At 29.8% G+C, this 19,674-nt stretch overlaps 2 protein-coding genes across 7 annotated transcripts in view; one reads left to right on the forward strand and one right to left on the reverse strand.

Annotated features, from left to right (window-relative positions):
* Positions 1 to 7,139, forward strand: part of LOC122512604 (histone acetyltransferase KAT6B) — a 47,150-nt gene extending 40,011 nt beyond the window's left edge. For all 6 annotated transcript variants that reach the window (XM_043628526.1, XM_043628528.1, XM_043628527.1 and 3 more), the window contains 2 exons: positions 841 to 4,415; positions 4,992 to 7,139. In XM_043628526.1, the coding sequence (XP_043484461.1) occupies positions 841 to 4,415; positions 4,992 to 6,039 (4,623 nt within the window). In that variant the 3' untranslated portion in view covers positions 6,040 to 7,139. The remainder of the gene's footprint in view (positions 1 to 840; positions 4,416 to 4,991) is intronic.
* Positions 7,140 to 14,361: 7,222 nt separating this feature from the next.
* On the reverse strand, positions 14,362 to 19,072 carry LOC122512641 (high mobility group protein 20A-like). The gene is made up of 3 exons (XM_043628586.1): positions 18,939 to 19,072; positions 17,386 to 17,674; positions 14,362 to 14,647 (listed from the first exon to the last, which is right to left on the reverse strand). The coding sequence occupies exons 2-3, from the start codon at positions 17,646 to 17,648 to the stop codon at positions 14,599 to 14,601; spliced, it is 312 nt and encodes a 103-aa protein (XP_043484521.1). The 5' UTR covers positions 17,649 to 17,674; positions 18,939 to 19,072; the 3' UTR covers positions 14,362 to 14,598.
* Between the last annotated feature and the right edge of the window lie 602 nt (positions 19,073 to 19,674).

Here is a 19,674-nt window from a genome sequence, read left to right on the forward strand (position 1 = left end):
TTCAAGTTGTTTTTGAAGTTATTTAAAGTTTTTATTATCTAACGTATATTTAATTGAAAAATTTCCTAATAATCGAAATGTTACGTAAAATTGAATTGTAAACAAATAGATTTAAAAATTCTCAAAAAGTACTTTTGCAAAAATTATTAACAATAATTATTATTGATTGAAAGAAGAATTTTATTTAAACATTCTAGAAAATAATAATTGAATTGAAATAATGGAAACAATTTTTAAGAAATTACAGCGAAAATATTATTTTAATATATCGAATTTCAAAAGATTTGAATTTGGAATTTTTTAAAATCCTAATTCCTATGGAAAACTAGTGATTAAATATTTATTTAAAAGTGAAGTTAATCGCAGAATATTTTTTAAAGTCGGGGAAAAAGTCGAAAGTTTGTCTGGATATCAGAAAAAAATAAAATTTTTGTCGCTACCCTGATTTCTTTTACTTTTCATAAATTTTGCTTTTATTTAGTTGAAATTAAGAAATTAGAAAAAAAATCTCCATAAGTAAAAGAATTAACAGTATTCGAAATAAACCAGTTTTTCTTTTCAATTTTGCTTCTACTTTCCTTGAATTTTGCTTTTGTTTACTTGAAATAAAGAAATTAGTATACAAAATCTCGATAGGTACAAAAATTAACAGTATTCGAAGTAAATTTCAGTTTCTCTTTTCAATTTTGCTTCTACTTTTCTTGAATTTTGCTTTTGTTTACTTGAAATTAAATTAGTAGAAAAAAAGTCCCGTTAAGAAAATCGATAGTAAAAATATCGGTAAATTGTCGGTTAGTATCAACAATAAAAATACATTTTTGTCCTTTTTTTCTTTTGCAGATCGATGGAAATGTGAATAAGATTTATTGCCAAAATCTCTGTCTCCTGGCGAAACTATTTTTGGACCACAAGACCCTCTACTACGACGTGGAGCCATTTTTATTTTACGCAGTGACAAAGAATGATAAACACGGCTGTCATTTGGTCGGCTATTTTAGTAAAGAAAAACACTGTCCCGCTCAGAGGTACAATGTTTCCTGCATAATGACACTACCCCAATATCAACGTCAGGGTTTCGGTAGGTTTCTCATTGAATTCAGTTATTTGTTGTCGAAAGTCGAGGGTATTCCCGGCACACCCGAGAAACCACTCTCCGACCTCGGCCGCGTTTCCTATCATTCATTCTGGAAGAGTGTCGTTCTCGAGTATTTAGACGCGCATCGCGAATGCAAGGACATTAAATTAAATGACATTACAAGTGAAACGGGCGTTTCCGGTCACGACATTGCCACGGCTCTGCAATTACTCGGTTTTCTAAAATCTGTTTGTGAGAATGGTGGCGTGGAGAATCGATCGGTGAAAATTGTCATCGACTGGAAGAAGGTTGATGTTCACATGGCGAAAGTGAGGAAGACTTTGAGGATTAAGTTGGAGCCGGAGTGTTTGAGGTGGATTCCGCTGTTGACGCAGATTCCAAATCCGTATAATAGTTTGGAGGAGGGAGACACGGGTTCGGAGGCGTCGCCGCTTTTGGAGATGAAACCGACGCCGACGATTGTGGAGAAGATTCAGAGGGTGAAGATCAGGAAGAAGCCGAGAGGGAGGAAGAATCTGCAGAGGAGGTCTTTGAAGGCGAAAACACCGCAGAAGAATACTCCGAAATCGAAGGAGAGGGAGAAGGAGACGCCAACGTCGACGCCGAAGGAGCGAGAGACGCCGAAGGAGATTGAAGCGAAGAAGGAAGTGGCGAAAGTAGAAGAAGTTCCTCTCGAGGCGCCGAAGAGCACGACTAGAGGTTCTAGAGGTTTGGCGAAGAACACGACTCCAAAGTTGAGTACTTCGGGTACTCCAAACACTCCTACTCCTAGTACTCCAATCACTCCGATAACTCCTACTTCTCCGCCTCTTTTCTCAGCTTCGGGTCGAAGAATGCGGAGGGCGAAGGCGGAGAATATTACCGCGACGCCTACCAGTTCCGTCACTCCGCTTAGAAAACGAAAACATTCCGAGAAGATCGATCCGGAGGAGGAGGAGCTGATCAGCAGGAAGCGAACCCGAGAGTCTGTGAAAGAAAAGGAGAAAGAGAAGGAAAAAGAAAAGGAAAGAGAGAAGGAAAAAGAGAAAGAAAAACGTGAAGAGAAAGAACGGGAGGAGAAGAGAGCGAAGGAGGAGAAAATCAAGGAGAAGGAGAGAGAGCGGAAGGAGAAGTTGAAAGAAAAGGAGAAACTAAAGGCTAAGAGTCTGAAGGAGAAGGAGGAACGGGCCAAGGAACGGGAGGAGAAACTAAAGGAAAAATTGAGACTAGAAGAAGAAAGGCAGCGGGAACGAGAAGAAAGGGAAGCTCGAGAAGAAAGAGAAGCCAGAGAAGAGAGAGAAGCTAGAGAAGAAAGAGAAGCCAGAGAAGAAAGAGAGGCCAGAGAAGAAAGAGAAGATCGAGAGTCAAGAAGCGATAGTGAAGAAAGAGACGGTAGTGAAGAAAGAGACGACAGTGAAGAAAGAGTCGATAGTGAAGAAAGAGTAGAAAAAGAAGAAAGAGAACTAAGAGTAGGAAGAGTAGGAAGAGCAGAAAAAGAAGAAAGAGCTGTAAGAGAAGAAAGAGCAGTAAGGGAAGAAAAGGAAGAAAGAGAGCTTAGAGTCGAGAGAGCAGAGAAAGGGAAGAGAAAAGACAGAGAGGAGAAGGAGGAGCAGAGCAAGAAGAAGGACCTAAAGACCAAAGAGAAGGACACACCGAAATCTTCTCCTCTAAGTGTCCCCCCTCCTAGATCGGTGAAGAAACAGAGCAAACTCGACGACATTCTTCGGAAAGTGACCAGTCGGCAAACGAAGTACCTGCAAGCGAAGCTCGCCAAGGAGAAGAAGGACGAAGTTTTCTGCAATGGCAAAGAGGAGAAGCCGAAGGAAACCGCGACTCCGAGGCGAGGACGAAATAAAGTTCCCGAACAACCAAAGGAGCCGGAAGTCCCAACGACGCCAATCGAGTCACCGCCGAAAGCACCGGAACCAGTGGCGACAAAACCCCTCGAGGAAGCGACTTCCGAACCTGTCGAGAGTGTCCCCTTACCGGTCGAGCAGGAAATCAGCGCCAGTCCCGGAGAATATGAAGGAGGCGACGAGGACGAAGGCGAGGAAGAGGAGGACGAAATGCCAAAACCGAAGGACGAGGGTTCTGCTAGAAAAGAGGAAGAAGAGCAGCAGGAGCGTGGCGAAGAACCTATGCAGATTGAACCTGAGTTTGAGAAAGCCGAACCAATGGAGGAGGATTACAGGGAGGAGGCTCTACCGGAAGAAGTGAAACCAAGAGAAGACGAGAGGATGATCGAGAGAAAGGAGGAAGAGGTAGTGAAGGAAACCATCAGTCGAATTCCCTTGGAGACTGAGATCCAACCGGAGAAGATGATCGAAGATAGATCGCAGAACCTGAACTCTCAGATCGAGGAGAAGGACCAGACGGAGAGTGGGAAGACGACACCCCAGTCGGAGAATCCCGGCTCTGTGAAGAGGACCCCGCCCTCGCATACCGAACTCCCTTCGATGGGGGTCTACACCCCGGATTCGACGACAAACTCTGTGCATTCGTTACATTACGGACAGTGCGACCTGGATGTTAGTCAACTAGGACTCGAGTCGCCGACGTCGATAGCTAGTGATCTAGCTTCGCAGAATAGTGTCGAACGTCCTCCGAGTGCGCTACCTTCTATGCAGGTCACTGTCCCGATGCAGATGAACCTACCGTCCCAGTATGTCGATTGTATACAGCAACAACAACAGCAGCAACAGCAGAGTCAACAACAAAGTCAACAACAGAGTCAACAGAATCAACCACAGAGTCAACAACAGCAGACCCAACATCAACAGAGCCAGCAGCAGAGTCAACAGACGCACGTGATTCATCAGATGCATCAACCGCTGCAACAACCGCATACGCCGCAGCCGCTCCAACAGCCGAGGACGCCGCAGTCGCACACTCCGCAGAGTATTCCGACGCAGAGTCCGCAGCCGATACAGAGCCACACGCCGCAGCCGATTCAGAGTCATACGCCGCAGCCGATTCAGAGTCACACGCCGCAACCGATTCAGAGTCACACGCCGCAACCGATTCAGAGTCACACGCCGCAACCGATTCAGAGTCATACGCCGCAGCCGATACAGAGTCACACGCCGCAGCCGATGCAGCATGCGCAGAATATTCCGACGCATAGTCCGCAGCCGCAGATGACGCAGGCGCATACGCCGCAGCCGATGCAGTTGTCGTTGCAGCAGAATCAGACGATTGCGAGTCATGCGCAGACGCAACAGCAGCAACAACAGCAGCAGAGTCAGCAGCAACAGCAGAGCCAGCATCAGCAGCAGAGTCAACAACCGCAGTCGAATTCGCATAGCAGTAAACGTGCGAGTGGATCGCAGACTACCCATAGGTGAGTTTTTGTTTGTATTCTAAATCGAAAGGCTACCAGTAGCTACTTAGCTAACGATTCCCTTTGTCTCCCGAAACCCCTGGTCTAGTCAACTCACTAATGACTGCACTGTTCAGAACTGCACTATTGAAAGATCCTATCGTAACTTAGTAACTCTGTCGCATTAGTTGTCAACATTAACAATTGAACCCCTTGATGCAAGAACCAGACGTAGCCCATTTAATTTCAATGGTCTGTCTGTTTCTTGCATCAAGGGGTTCAATTACCAAGAGTTGGGCCTAAGCCTTGTCGACAAGTTAGGCTCAAGTATTGGTTGTCGACAAGTTAGGCTTAGGCCTAACTCTTTGTAACTGTTAAATGACGAAAACCAAGAGTTAGACCTAAGCGAACTTTGTCCTCCTGTATACAGTAAGAGTATCTGACTATGAATCACCCCTAAGCGTGAGTGCGAGTGAGCGTACATTGAACGCCGCATAAGAGTGTCCTCTTCGCACCCGTGGACTGACTGAACTGACAGTATTCTTACTGTATAGACGTCTTCAGTGCTTTAATATTAAGACTTGTTCTCAATTGTAGATCGAGATCAAACCAACAAAGCAGATCGCATCGTGCAACGCCACCAACGCCGCACACGCAGAGCTCGCAGCACACGTCGTCCCACTCCTCCTCAACCCACAACAGTCACCTTCCCCCTCAATACCAACAATCCTCCTCAATGACAGTCCCCTCCGTCCCCCATCCTCACACCCACAGTCACGCGGCCCACTCTCACAACATGGCCGTAATATCCCAAGGCAATTACATGACAGTCGCCTCCCAACCGTTCCCCGCCCAAAACACCTACGTGATCCAGCATCGCGGCGGCAGAACCGCAGTGCCAACGCCCTGCACAACAGCGACAAACTTCTACATCCAAACCAGTTCAATGCCCCACTCGCACACACCGTCGCCATCATTAACTGGTTCCGGCAGTCACCAGACAACCAACTCCTGCAGTCTAGCGAAGCTCCAGCAACTCACCAACGGCCTAGACATGATTCCACCGACAGCGCCGCCCGGTATGAATCTCTCACCGCCGCCATCACTGGCACACACAATGACACCGCCGCAGACATCACGGCAACTATCGACACCACCGCAGGTGCCATTGAGCTACGCGAAAAATTACTACAACGTGAATACCGTCTCGCCGGGCGCGCCCGTGCCCACCAGTAGTCGTTCAACGAGTCGATCATCGACAAACAGTAACATGACCTCCCTAACGCAGCCCTACACGAGCGAGAGTCTCTACAGACAGACACTCGATCCAAGTAGTAGTTGTCCCCAAATGCAGAGTGCCGCGAGTCGCGTCAGTCCGAATGTTGCTCTCAATACAAATTTAATGGCCGCCGCACAATATGGTTATCGTGTAGCGCAACCCACCACTGGCTATATGAATCAGGCGGCGCAATTGGGCGGTTTTATGAATCAAGCGAGTCAATTGCCAGTGGGTGTGGTGAATGTGCCCGCGCCCTACTCACAAGATCCACATCAACAAAATCCCGCCGCTGTCTACACGACCTATCACAGTTACATCAATGGGAGTCTCATGCAACCGCTGAACAGTACCATGAGACCGCGATAATCAATTCTTTTTTTCTTATCAAATTCACACAAAGAAACGACAAGTAAGTTTATTTTTATCCTTTTTTTTTGAAGAAAAAGACCAGCTACTTTTGTTCGAATTGCATTCGAAACGGGTTAGATTTACCGAATTCGCAATGTCATGATAACGGAGAATGCTATTGTAGAGTTGACTTAACATAACCTTGAAATTTGAATACTTTTCAACGCGTAACGTCTTTTATCTTCAAAAGTCTTTATTGTAGACTCAATCTAAGGTTGATTCTACACTTACACTGACTTGCCCCAACTTTTCGGAACGAATTGCATAAGATAGACAAAGACAGAGACTATCGCTGTCTTTGTCTATCTCATGGAATTCGTTCCGGAAAGTCGGGGCCACTCAGTACGTGTAGAATCAGCATTAGGTTGAGTTTCTTGAACGAAACGTAAACGTAACGAAACAATATACTTATTGTTTCGTTACGTTACGTTCTATTCAAAAGTGCTATTGTGAACTCACCCTTACGTAGGTTAGGTCTTTACGTTTCGTGAGCGAACGTTTCTTAACGTAAAGACGTAAACTACGTGCACTACGTGAAAGAAGAGGAAAAAAGTTATCGGTAAACCCCCGAAGTGATACTGCGACATTGGTTAAATGGACCTTTTTTTCAAGCAACTACCCAACCGTGCTGCGTAAACTTTTTCCGTTAAGGTTACTTTACAATAGAATCCCAAGAGCGTGTTTCGCAAATGCGTTGCATTGGTTGCCATTGGTTTCAATTTGGGAAACACGCTCTTGGGATTCTATTGCAGACGAGCCCTAAGTAGGCCGAAGAATAATTGAAACTCTAAAGGTCTTTTTTCAATAGAATCCTAGAAATTTGCGTTCGGTTCGTAGTTATGGTAACTAATGACAAAATCAACGCAGTCGCAACGCTTTTTGTTGGCATTACTATTGAAGAAGAGCCTTAATGGTAAATTTTTAGACAAGAAAGTAAAGGATAGAAATATTTCTCGTTCTTTCTTCAATGGAATCCTAAGAATTTAGGTTCCGATGGTTTTAACAAAATCAACGCAGTCGCCAACGCTTTTTCTTAACATCCTATTAAAGAAGGGCCTTAATAGAAAATTTTTACACGAGAGAGAAAAGGATAGAAATATCCTTCGTTCTTTCTTCAATAGAATTCTGAGAATTTGTGTTCCTTTGGTTGTCATGGTGACTAATTCCAAGATCAACGCAGTCGAACGTATACTCTTAACATTCCATTGAAGAACGGCCTTAATAGTAAATTTTCACACGAGAGAGGAAAAGATAAAAACATCTTTCGTCCTTTCTTCAATAGAATCCTAAGAGCTTGCGTTTCGTTTGTTTTTATGGCATTGCTAAAATTAACGCAGTCTGAACGCAGGCTCTTCGGATCCTATTGAAGAAGGGCCTTAATGGTGAATTTTTACACGAGAGGGAAAAGGATAGGAATATCTTTCGTCCTTTTCTCTCTCATGTAAAAGCTTTTTACCATTAGACTTTTCATACTGTTTGGGATTAATTTCGACTTCTAGGGTTGGGTAGTTAAAAATTTCGTCTAGCAAGGTTGGGTCGTTGAAGTACAACAACAAAAGGGTTTTTTTACTAATTGCCATGGTTGGGTAGTTAAAAAAAAGGTGGAAATTAGACAGAGTGTCGGAGTTCACCATTAATGGTGATTCTACATTCATTGTGTAACAGTTTGTGTTCATAAAGGACCCTCTACAATACCAAGTAAATGGGCCAACGCTACGAAAATACAACGAATTGACATTCAATTATTACTATAATTTTTATAAATGTTAAAAATAATCAATATAATTGAAGTAATTGTTAATTATAATAATTATTTTAATATAACTGTTAGTTTTTATACTTATTATAATATAATTGTTAGTTATTTTAATTATTATAATTAAATATTATAAAACAATTATTAAAAAATATAATAATTACTAGAATTAACAATTATATTGTAATAATTATTAAAATTGTTAACTATTATAATTGTTAACTATTGACTTTGTTAATTTTTATAATTATAAACTTTTATAATTGTTAACTATTATAATTGTTAACTATTGACTTTGTTAACTTATGTAATTATTAACTTTTATAATCGTTAACTATTAAATTTGTTAATTTTTATTGTTATTAACTTTTATAATTTTTAACTATTATAATTATTAATGGTTATAATTGTTAAACGTTATAATTATTAACAGTTAATATTAAAAACTATTATTTGCGTAGCATTTACAATAAAGTCGCCTATTAACTTTTGCATTGTAGACGGACCTGAAATCACATTTACTAACCGTTAGCTAATTTCTTTGTAGAAAGACATTATTTTATTGTAGAAGACCCATTTTTTATTGTAGAAAGACCCTTTTTTTATTGCAGAAAGACCCAAAGATCGACGCCTGAGAAAGAAAAGGACAGAAATATGCGACTGTCTTTTTCTAAATCAAAAGGCCGTTGATCTTTAAGGTGCATTTACAATAATCCATCAAAAGCTATTTTTAAACACAAATTTCGTTGGTCTTAAGGTGCATTCACAATAATCCAGTGAAAAATACTTTTAAAACACAAAATTCGTTGGTCTTAAGGTCCATTTACAAAACAAGTGTTTTTGTGAACGCAAAAATTAACAAGAAATGAAATTTATTCTAAAATTTGAGGTTATGTTATTCGATGACAAATTGAATTTCGCTCTCTTTCTCTCTCTCACACATACACACACTTTCTCTCCCGAAGGGATTTTATTCTTTTTTTTTGGTTTTTTTTTTTAATTAAAAAAACGACTCCGCGTAGTCGGCACTTGTGATAGATGAATCAGTACACATAACCAATAAGATGAGAGATTGATTTCTCGATTTATAAATAGTGTTTTTTTTTTTGTTTTTCGGTGATACTTTGACAATTGACAAATGTAGATTTTTAGACGTTTTTGCCCACAGTATTTCATCATTCCCCCTCCACCCACCAACCCTCCCTCCTCTTCTTCGTTTTCTCAATTTCGTGGAGTGTTTTTTATTTTAATTTTATTTTAATTTTTTTTTTTCGTTTTTTAATGTCGAGAGGGTTATAAAAAAATCGCCTTTTGAGCATGAATGCAAATTGTGAGATAGAAAAGGACAGACGTAGATTACTTTCCTTTTCTCTCTCATATACGAATTTTTTCTTTATTCGTTTCGGCGTTTTTTTTTTTAATTTTACTGTTTACGTGTGTGTTTATAAAATTATAAAAAAAAGAAAAATCATTTTTATCAGACAAGAAAAAATTTGTAATTTTTTTTTTTTAAAGTTGTCGATTTAAAAATGTTTTTTGTGTACAAAAAAATGTAATTATAATTATTATTGATGCTTAAAAAAATGTTAAAAGATGACAAGATTTTTTCTTTCTTTTTAATATTGTCAATCTTTGAATTTTTATTATTGACGACATGCAAAAAAAAAATGTTATTTGTCAAATTATTGTTGATTTTAATTAAAATAATTATAATTGACAATGGAGAGGTGGGGGGTGGGGTGATTTTTCTTACAATTTTCTTTGTTTAGATGCTAATTCTATAAATTTTTGGAAATTGGAGAAAAAAAATTATTTTGAGGTTATGTTTATCGTCTGTAAAGAATGAAAAGTAAAAAAAGAAAATAAAAATGCATTTTTTAGCGAACATAACCTCTAAAATATTAGGAATAATTTAAAAATAATTAAATAATTATTCAATAAAAATAATTAAAAATAATTATTAAACAAAAATAATTGAAATTCGTTTTAAATTTCGTTGTAGTTTTCAAAGAAACCCAAAAAAAAAATATTTCGGTTTTAGCTGTCGCAACATAACCTAAAAATAATTTTTGTTTTCATTTCGAAAAATTTTATTCATTTAGAATCAAATTTCAACTGTAAAATAAAATAAATGAAAAATAAGAAAAATCAAAGAAAATCGTAAGAATTTCACAAAATATATGAAAAAAATATTTGATTTTTAATTAGTAAAAAAAATTGTTTTACTATCGACGAAAGGTAAATTCTTAAAAGTAGATTTTTTTTATCATGAATCGTTGTTTTTACAAAATATGAAAAATTAAAATTTTGGAAAATTTTTCCTTTTTTCAAAATCAGAATTTTCACTAATTGTTTTTTTTCGAATAAAATTACTGAAAATTTCTCCGGACAGTTATTAAAATTATAAATTATTTTAATAAATTTTATTCCAATCAATATTAAACACATGAAATATTTAAAAATTTTGACAAAATAATTTTCGAGTGTAAATTTTCGAAATAGAAAAAATACAATTAAAAATAATTTTTTCCTGAATTTGAAAAATTTTAGAAAAAGAAAAGTTTTTTTTTGACGAATAAAGAACAAACGAAAAAATAAATGAAAAAAGAAGCAAAAAAAGAAACGAAAAACAAACATAAAGACGAGAAAAAAAAATAAAATTAAAAACAATCGGAAAATAAATTAAAAAGAAGCGAAAAACAAATTAATAAGAAATTAAAAACATTTTAATAAGAAGTTAAAAACAATTTAATAAGAAGTTAAAAACAACTTAATAAGAAGTTAAAAACAATTTAAATAGAAATTAAAAAGAAATTAATAATAAATTAAAAACAATTGAAAAAGAAATGAAAAGAAATTAAAAAAGAAATTAAAAATAAATAAAAAATACACGAAAAACCAAATGAAAAATAAATGAAAGACAAAAAAAACAAACAAAAGCAAAAACAAAAAAAATCAAATGAAAATACACAGAAAGGAAAAAATCGTGAATTTAGTTTTTTTGTGTAATAAGAAAAAAATGTACAAAAAAAAACCTCACGAATAGGAAATTTCCTATTTCTTTCATTCTTAAGGGCATTCTGAACTTTCCCCCTCCCCTCTCTTACCCCCCCCCCCCCGACAGTGTTACGTTTTGTGCATATGATAATATTTATATTATAAAAATTATAAATAAATTTTAAGAAAAAAAAAATTGCTTATATTATACAATATTTAAAAAAAGCGAAACCGGGCGTAGTGTATAAAATATTTTCTTTACGTCGCGAGAGTTCAAGAAAAATTTTTTTTTTCGTTTTTTTTTTTTAATTATTATTATCATTATCATCGATTGTTGAACGTTGTTGTTTACGTTTTCGGGGCACTCTGTACTTTACTGTAATATACAAAAAAAAAAAGAAAATGAAAAGAAAAGAAAACTATTGTTACTGCAACGATAACAATTGTATTTAAAAGATTATCGTTCGCGGCAGTAGCAGAAAAAAACTGGGACACTTTATATTTTACCCTCTGTACCACAAAAAAAAAACAAATACACACTCAACTTACTATTTCTGTCGCTTATAATAAATTTTTTTTTCTTCTTAGCAACGCGAATATTTAAGAGCAAAAAAAAAAAAAGAATTTTTTCAAGGGCACATCGATAATATTACAATTATAATTATTTTTTCCCTCGTATTGAGTTATGGAAAAAAAATATTTCCCTGGATTAAGTTTTTGGAAAAAGAATATTCCCTCGGATTTAGTTATAAAATGGATTTTTTTTATGAAGAGAAAAACTGTTTTTTACGAAGAGGGAATTTTCTTTGCGAAACGAGAATTTTCTTTAGAAAAGGAATTTTTTTTGCGAAAAGAGAAACAGTTTTTTACGATAAGAGAATTTTTTTTACGAAAGGAAAATTTTCTCTATGAAAAAAATTTTTTTTATAAAAAGAAAATTTTTTTTTTACGAAAGGAAAAATTTTCCTACAAAAAGAAAATTTTCTCTAGCAAAATAATTTTTCACAAAAAAGAAAATTTTTCTTACAAAAAGAAAATTTTCTCTAGGAAAAGAATTTTTTTCCAACAAGAAAATTTTTACTACAAAAGGAAAATTTTCTCTATAAAAAGAATTTTTTTTCAAAAAGAAAATTTATTGTACAAAAGGAAAATTTTCTTTACAAACAGAGTTTTTTCCAAAAAGAAAATTTGTTGTACAGAAGGAAAATTTTCTCTATTAAAAGATTTTTTGTTTACAAAAGAAAAATTTTCTTTACAAAACGAACATTTTCTTTAAAAAAAATAATTTTTCTTTCTTTAGAAAATTGTTTGTATAAAAGAAAAATTTTCCTTACAAACAGAAATGTTTGTCTATTAAAAGAAGTTTTACCAAAAAGAAAATTGTACACAAGGAAAATTTTGTTTACAAAATGAAATTTTTCTCTATTAAAGAATTTTTTCAAAAAAAAAAAATTTGTTGTACAAAAGGAAAATTTTTTTTATAAAAAGAATTTTTCTTAAAAAAAAAATTATTTGTAGAAAATTTTCTCCATTAAAAGAATTTTGTTTAAAAAAAAATATTTTGTGTACAAAAGGAAAATTTTCCTTACAAAAAGAAATTTTCCTCTACAAAAAGAATTTTGTTTATAAAAAATGAAAATTTTCCTTATAAAAAGAAAATTTGTTCTCCAAAAAAAATTTTTCTTTATGAAAAATGTCCGTAAATGAATAAATAAATGAATAAATAAAAAAAATTTGTTGCACAAAAGGAAAATATTTTTTACAAAAAGAAAATTTTCTTTACCAAAAAAAAACTTTTCTGCAAAAAAAATGTTTCGTATTACAAAAGGAAAATTTTCTTTACAAAAGAGGAAAATTTTTTGCAGAAGGAAAATATTCTGTACAGTAGGAAAATTTGTTCTACAAAACAAAGATTTCTTTGCAAAAAGAAATTTTTTTTTACAAAACAAAAATATTCTTTTGGGAAATATTCTTTCCTGAAAGAAATTTTTTTTTTTTACAGAAGGAACATTTTCTTTTGGGAAAGAAAACTTTTTTACAGAAGGAAAATATTCTTTACAAAATGAAACTTTCTTTACAAAAAAAAAAAAAATTCTTTACAGAAAGAAATTTGTCTTTAGAAAACGAAATTTTCTTTTACGAAAAAAAATTTATTTACAAAGCGAAATTTTCTTTTACGAAAAAAAATTTCTTTAGAAAAAGAAACTTTTTGTTTTTCGAAAAAAAAAATTGTTACAAAAAGAAAATTTTTGTTTACAAAGAAAAGAATATTTGTTACGAAAGGAAAATTTTTTTTCCACAAAGAAAGAAAGAAAAAACAAAACAAAAAGTGTATAGAGAATAGAGCCAAGAAATGTTCTGCAAATTGTCACGCGTTCGCGCGTTGAAAATTATTTTTTTGTACATTGACACGAGAGAATGGGAGACTGAAAGATTAGTAGAAAAAAAAAAGAAAATTTCTTTTTTTTTTAAAAAGAAAAAAGTGTATATGAATTTTTTTGTGTGTTTTTGCGAATAAAGAGAGAGGGCGAGTAGAGAGAAATTGCCTAATAATAATTAATAATAATAATATTAATATAACAAAACTTCGAAATATGAGAGATAGAGAGAGAGAGAGAGAGAGAGAGAGAGTGAGAGAGAAAGAGAGAAAGAGAGAAAAAGAAAAAAATTTTGTATGGTGCTTCTCACGTAAGTACTTGGAAGTGTTTTTCCCCCTCCTCCTCTTTAGTGACACTTTGCGGAATACGGCTACGAGATAAGTTATATAATATAATATTTATATAAATATATATATGCATATAGAATATATAAATTTGTATTTTGTAAATAAATAAATGAATAAATAAATAAATAAGTAAATGAATAATTATATCTAAATTTGCATTATTAATATTTATTAATATTAATATTATTAATATAGAATTTTATAGATAATAATAAAAATGATAAAAGTGACGAAAATAATAAAGATAATGAAAATAATGAAAATAATGAAAATAATGAAATTAATGAAAATAAAGAAAATAATAAAAGTAATGAAAATAATGAAAATAGTAAAAAGAATAAAAAAATAAAAGTAATAAAAACTATATAAATAATAATAATAATAGTAAAAATAATAATGATAAAAATAATATTATTAATAGTAATAATAATTATAATTATGCTAATAACAGTAATAATAATAATAATAATTAATATTAATAATAAATATTATTTATTATTGTTACTATTATTATTATTTAATTAATTGATTATTATATTTATTATTGTACATTATTATGCATTGTTTTATATCATATATTATATTAACATAAAATTTTTTTTTTAATAAAAAAATTTACAAAAATAATATTAATAATATTAATGTTAAAATGAATTAATAAATAAATACATTTCGCCGACGCCGCCGCGGCGAAATTATAAAATTTTTTTTTTATTTACAAAATGCAGATTTATATTTTTTTGATATATACATATTTATATTTATAATACACTCTCGTTGGAATTAATATTTTTGTTTTAAATAATTTTTTTTTCGTTGTTTTTTTTTTATTTTTTATTATATTTGAAAAAAGAAAAAATAAATAAACGGAGGACACGCGACACGATGACGAGTCGCTGTTTTTTAGCATAATTTCTAAATTGTAAGTAACTTCTTTTAAGATACAGTGTAAAAATACATCAATATTTATTGTACATAGTTATAAAAAAAAAATACTAACAAATAAAAAGGAAATCATAAATATCAAACGATTTTTTCTCTATCTTGATTTATTTTTATACATTGATTTCTTTCTCGTTGTTGGCTTTCTGGAAAAAAGAGAATTTTTTTTGTTAATTAATTTAATTATAATTAAGAATTATTGAATAAAAAATAAGAATATAAAAAGTAAAAGTTTTTTTAAAATTATTTTTTTATGTTAAAAAGGCCTAAATTAGCTGAAAAGGCCTTTTGTTACGAAAAGTAATTAAATAGTTAATATTATATATAAAAAAATAATATAAAAATAAAAGAACGTTTTTTTAAATTTTATTTTTGTTATAAAAAGGCCGAAATTAGCCGAAAAGGCTTTTTGTTACGAAAAGTAATTAATTAGTTAATATTATCAATAAAAAATAATATAAAAATAAAAGAACGTTTTTTAAAATTATTTTTTTTAATAAAAAAGCCTAAATTAGCCGAATAGGCCTTTGGTTACAAAAAAGTAATTAATTTTCGATATTTTATTATATTTTACTATTAATTAATATACATTACTAAGTAATAATTGAAAATTAATTACAAATAGTTATATTAAGTAATAATAAAAATAATAAAGTTGGAAAAATTATTTATTTTTTGCAATAAAAGGTCTTAGGCCGAAAAATCCATTTAAGAAAAGTGGAATTAATTTTTACCAAAAAATTATTTATAACTTTTAATAATTAAGTTATTCATTTATATTTAATTTTTCATCAATTTTGCATTGTTTAATAATAGGAATTATTTATTTAAACTTTAAAATATTTTTATTTTTCTGGTAAATTAATTAATTTTTTGCTGGGACTGTACATATTTTCCAGGAAGCGAAAGAAAACCAAAAAAGACACGATGCGGAATATCCCCTTAATATTCACCTGAAAGGTGATTGAGGTTCAATCTTCGATTATTTTGGAAACAATGGAACTAGAGGATTACAGGTAATTGCAATTTAAACTTTTATTTTATTTAAACTTTTTAAACACCAAAAGAAAAATCAAATAATTTTTCAAATTTTTTTTCGTATTTTATTTTTCAAAAAAAGGAAAAATACGTTTTTCGAAAAACAAAAGTTTATATTTTTTTCAAAAGAGAAAAATATTTCTTTCAAAAAAAACTTTTTGGAAATGAGAAAATAGTATTTTTTTATAATAATAAAAAAAAAAAAAAATATATAGAAAAAAATATATTTTAAATGAGTTTCAATTTTGGCAAAAGGCGTATAATAATTTTTGGCTGGGACTGTACATGTCTTTTGCAAGAAAAAAAAAATTATTTTATTTTTGCAATTAATTATTTGATTTTGAGAAAGTTTTTTTAATTATTTAAGTAAATTATATTCTTGCCATTGGGAAAAGTTGTTTTAAAAAAATATCGCCGTTTAATTCGGTTTAATTTGGAATTTAGACGAATTATAAGATTTCAAGTGGATCAGCTGTTTTATTTGTCCGCCGCCATTTTGTTTTTGGTAATTCTTAGAAGTGACGGAATGCAGAACAAAAAAATTTCTAGATTTCAAGTTTGAATTTGACAACAATTTTTTGATCTTTTGATATTTGGAAAAAAAATTTTTTATTTGGAAAATTTAACTTGGAAAAATTAATTTGAAAATTCTTTAATTTGGGAAATATTTTCAATATTGGAAAAATAAATTTGGGAAAATTAACTGGAAAATTCTTTAATTGGGAAAAATTATATTTTAATAAAAAAAGTATAAATTTAAAAAAATTATTTAATTTGGAAAAATAAACTGGAAAATTCTTTAATTGGAAAAAATTATTTTAATTGGAAAAGTAAATTTGGAAAAATTAACTGGAAAATTCTTTAATTGGGAAAAATTATTTTAATTAGAAAAGTAAATTTGGAAAAATTAACTGGAAAATTATTTAATTGAAAAAAAATATTTTAATTGGAAAAGTGAGTTTAGAATAATTATTTAATTTCGAAAAGTTAATTTGGAAAAATTAATTTCAAAGAGCAAAATTATTTAAATTGACAAAATTAATTTAAAAATTCTTCAATCCGGAAAAATTTTTTTATTGAAAAACTAAATTTGGAAAAATGAACTGGAAAATTCTTTAATGGGAAAAATTAACCGGAAAATTCTTTAATTGGGAAAAATTATTTTAATTGGAAAAGTAAATTTGGAAAAATTAACTGAAAAATTCTTTAATTGGGAAAAATTCTTTAATTAGGAAAAATTATTTAATTTCGAAAAGTTAATTTCAAAGAGCATAATTATTTAAATTGTCAAAATTAATTTAAAAATTATTTAATTTGGAAAAGTTATTTAATTTTGAAAAATTAACTGGAAAATTCTTTAAATTGGAAAAATTATTTAATGTCGAAAAGTATAAATTTGGAAAAATTATTTAATTTGGAAAAATTAACTGGAAAATTCTTTAATTGGGAAAAATTATTTAATGTCGAAAAGTATAAATTTGGAAAAATTAACTGGAAAATTCTTTAATGGGAAAAATTATTTAATTTGGAAAAATCTTTAATTGGAAAAGTAAATTTGGAAAAATTAACTGGAAAATTCTTTAATTTAGAAAAATTATTTAATGTCGATAAGTATAAATTTGGAAAAATTAACTGGAAAATTCTTTAATTTGACAAAAATTATTTAATGTCGAAAAGTATAAATTTGGAAAAGTTATTTAATTTGGAAAAGTTATTTAATTTAGAAAAATTAACTGGAAAATTCTTTAATTTAGAAAAATTATTTAATGTCGAAAAGTATAAATTTGGAAAAATTATTTAATTTGAAAAAATTAACTGGGAAAAAAAGGAATGTGATTTTCCTTACTTAGAATTATTGGTCATGACTTGATGGAGACGTTTCTTTTTAATTTTTTGCCGCCTTTTCTTCTCGTCATTGGCGAGATCAATGTATTTTTGCCGTTGCATTGCACTCATTTGCGACCATCGTTTACCGGCGATTCGCGCGATTGTCGTCACTGGTATATTTGATTTTCTACTTCGCAGGCGTAAAAAAAATATAATAAACGGATTTGTTGCGCCGCAAAATTTTTCCTGCCTACTGCGGCTACTCGGACGCGATGATTTCATTTTTCGATTATTCTCCAACTGTCCATCTGTGCTGTGCAGAAAACAAAACTGCAATATTTAACGTTACATTTTTTTCATTTGCCAAAAAAATTTTCACTTTTATTTATAATTGAAAAAAAAATTTATTTATTTAAATTTATTCAATATTATTTATTGACTTTAATTAATTAATTAATTTAAAAAATTAATTAATTAATTAATTAATTTAAAAAATTAATTAATTAATTAATTAATTTTTACTCAAATTTATTTCTTTATTTATTATTTACAACTTTAACGGGTTATTATTTACAAGCGTAAATTAATGAATAAATTTGAACTTATTCAAAAATTTTTTTTGAAATTAAATTAAATTTAAAATAAAACTTATTGAAAATATTTTTTATTCGAGTTTATTTATTTTAATTTATTAAAATTTATTTATTTATTCATTTACACTTATTCAAAATTATTTTTTTTTCGAGTCTATTTTTTCATTTATTTACCAAAATTTATTTATTCTAATTTTTTCTTTATATTTTTAATTCAATTTTTAAATCCATTTTTCTCAGATTAATTTTAAGAAAAAGAAATAAATGTGGTAAATAAACGTAAATTTATTTAGTTTATTATTTAATTAATAATTAATAATTAACCATTTCAATAAATAATAATAATAAAGTAATTATTAATTTGTTTATTCAATTAAAATATAATTATGAAAAATAAATAAAAAATTAAATAACAATTTTTAAAAATAATTTTTTTTTTAGAATTTTAGAACAAATTTTCGTAATTAAAATATTTATATAAATAAATACATGAAAATTAACAAATAAAAAAATTTTTGACTAAAATTTTGTATAGAATTTTAGAATAAATTTAATTATCAACAAATTTGTATCAATGACTAAATAAAAAGTCATGAAAAAAATTTTTATTCGAAAATTTTTTACGGAGTTTTCGAAAAAAATTTAAAAATAAAATATAATCAAAATCAAGAGTTAAAAAAATAAAAATATTATTACCAATGCTTATAAAAAAAAAAATAAAAAAATAAAAAAATAAAAAATAATTATGTCAATTTTTTACCACAAAGAAAACTTTTATAATAAAAAAATTGTAAATAAATAAATAAATAAATGCACAAAAACTATTAAATAAATTTAAATAAATAAATAAATGAATTTATTATAGAATTTTAGAGAAAAAGAATTTTCACATTCGTCGAAATTCTCAATTTATTATTTATAACCAAAAATAAGAAAAATTTATGAATTGATTTGAAATTATAATTTCAGTGAATCTTACCTCTCGGTTTTTTTCTGACTACTTGAGGATGAAAAATTGATTCCCATTTTGAAAAAAATACTGTCGAATTTTTTTTTTATTATTTATTTGAAAGTAACTTGGCAATTTTATTAAAATTTGGAAGAAGAAAAATTTCTGCTTTTAAGTGAAAAATGACAGTTTTTGAAAAACTCTTTTGTTTTTCTTTTTTTAATAACCACAATAATTATATAATTCGAGGATAAAAATATTCTTAATATTTGCGTATTTATTAATTATTTATTTATGTTTATTTTGTTTATTATAATTTTGTTAATTATTAATTTATTTATTTGCAATTTAATTTCTTTATTCATTTTTACTTTTAAATTTTCTAATTCAAATTTTAAATATAAATTCATAAAATTTTCTTTTTAAAAAAATTAAAAAATAAAAATTTTTTAATTTCAATTTTACTTTCAGTGAAATTTCTGATTTGATTTTTAATTTCAGTAAAATTTTTTAATTGAATTTCTTTTTTTATCAAATTGGGTTAATTTTATTTATTAATTTCAAAAATATATTTTTCATTGTTTAAATATTTTACGTTTATTTTACATTTTTTTACATTTATATTTTTAATTAATAGTACATTGTACAACTAGTGGCGAAAGTGTGATTTTTCGAGAGTGAAGTTTGCGGCTCGAGGGTAGCGAGAGCAGCAATCACTCGAGAAAAATCATTCTTTCACCACGAGTTGTGCACTACGTTTTCTCCA

Source organism: Leptopilina heterotoma, unplaced genomic scaffold (genome assembly GCF_015476425.1).
Source record: "Leptopilina heterotoma isolate Lh14 unplaced genomic scaffold, ASM1547642v1 Lhet_123, whole genome shotgun sequence".
Classification (NCBI taxonomy): Eukaryota; Metazoa; Arthropoda; class Insecta; order Hymenoptera; family Figitidae; genus Leptopilina; species Leptopilina heterotoma.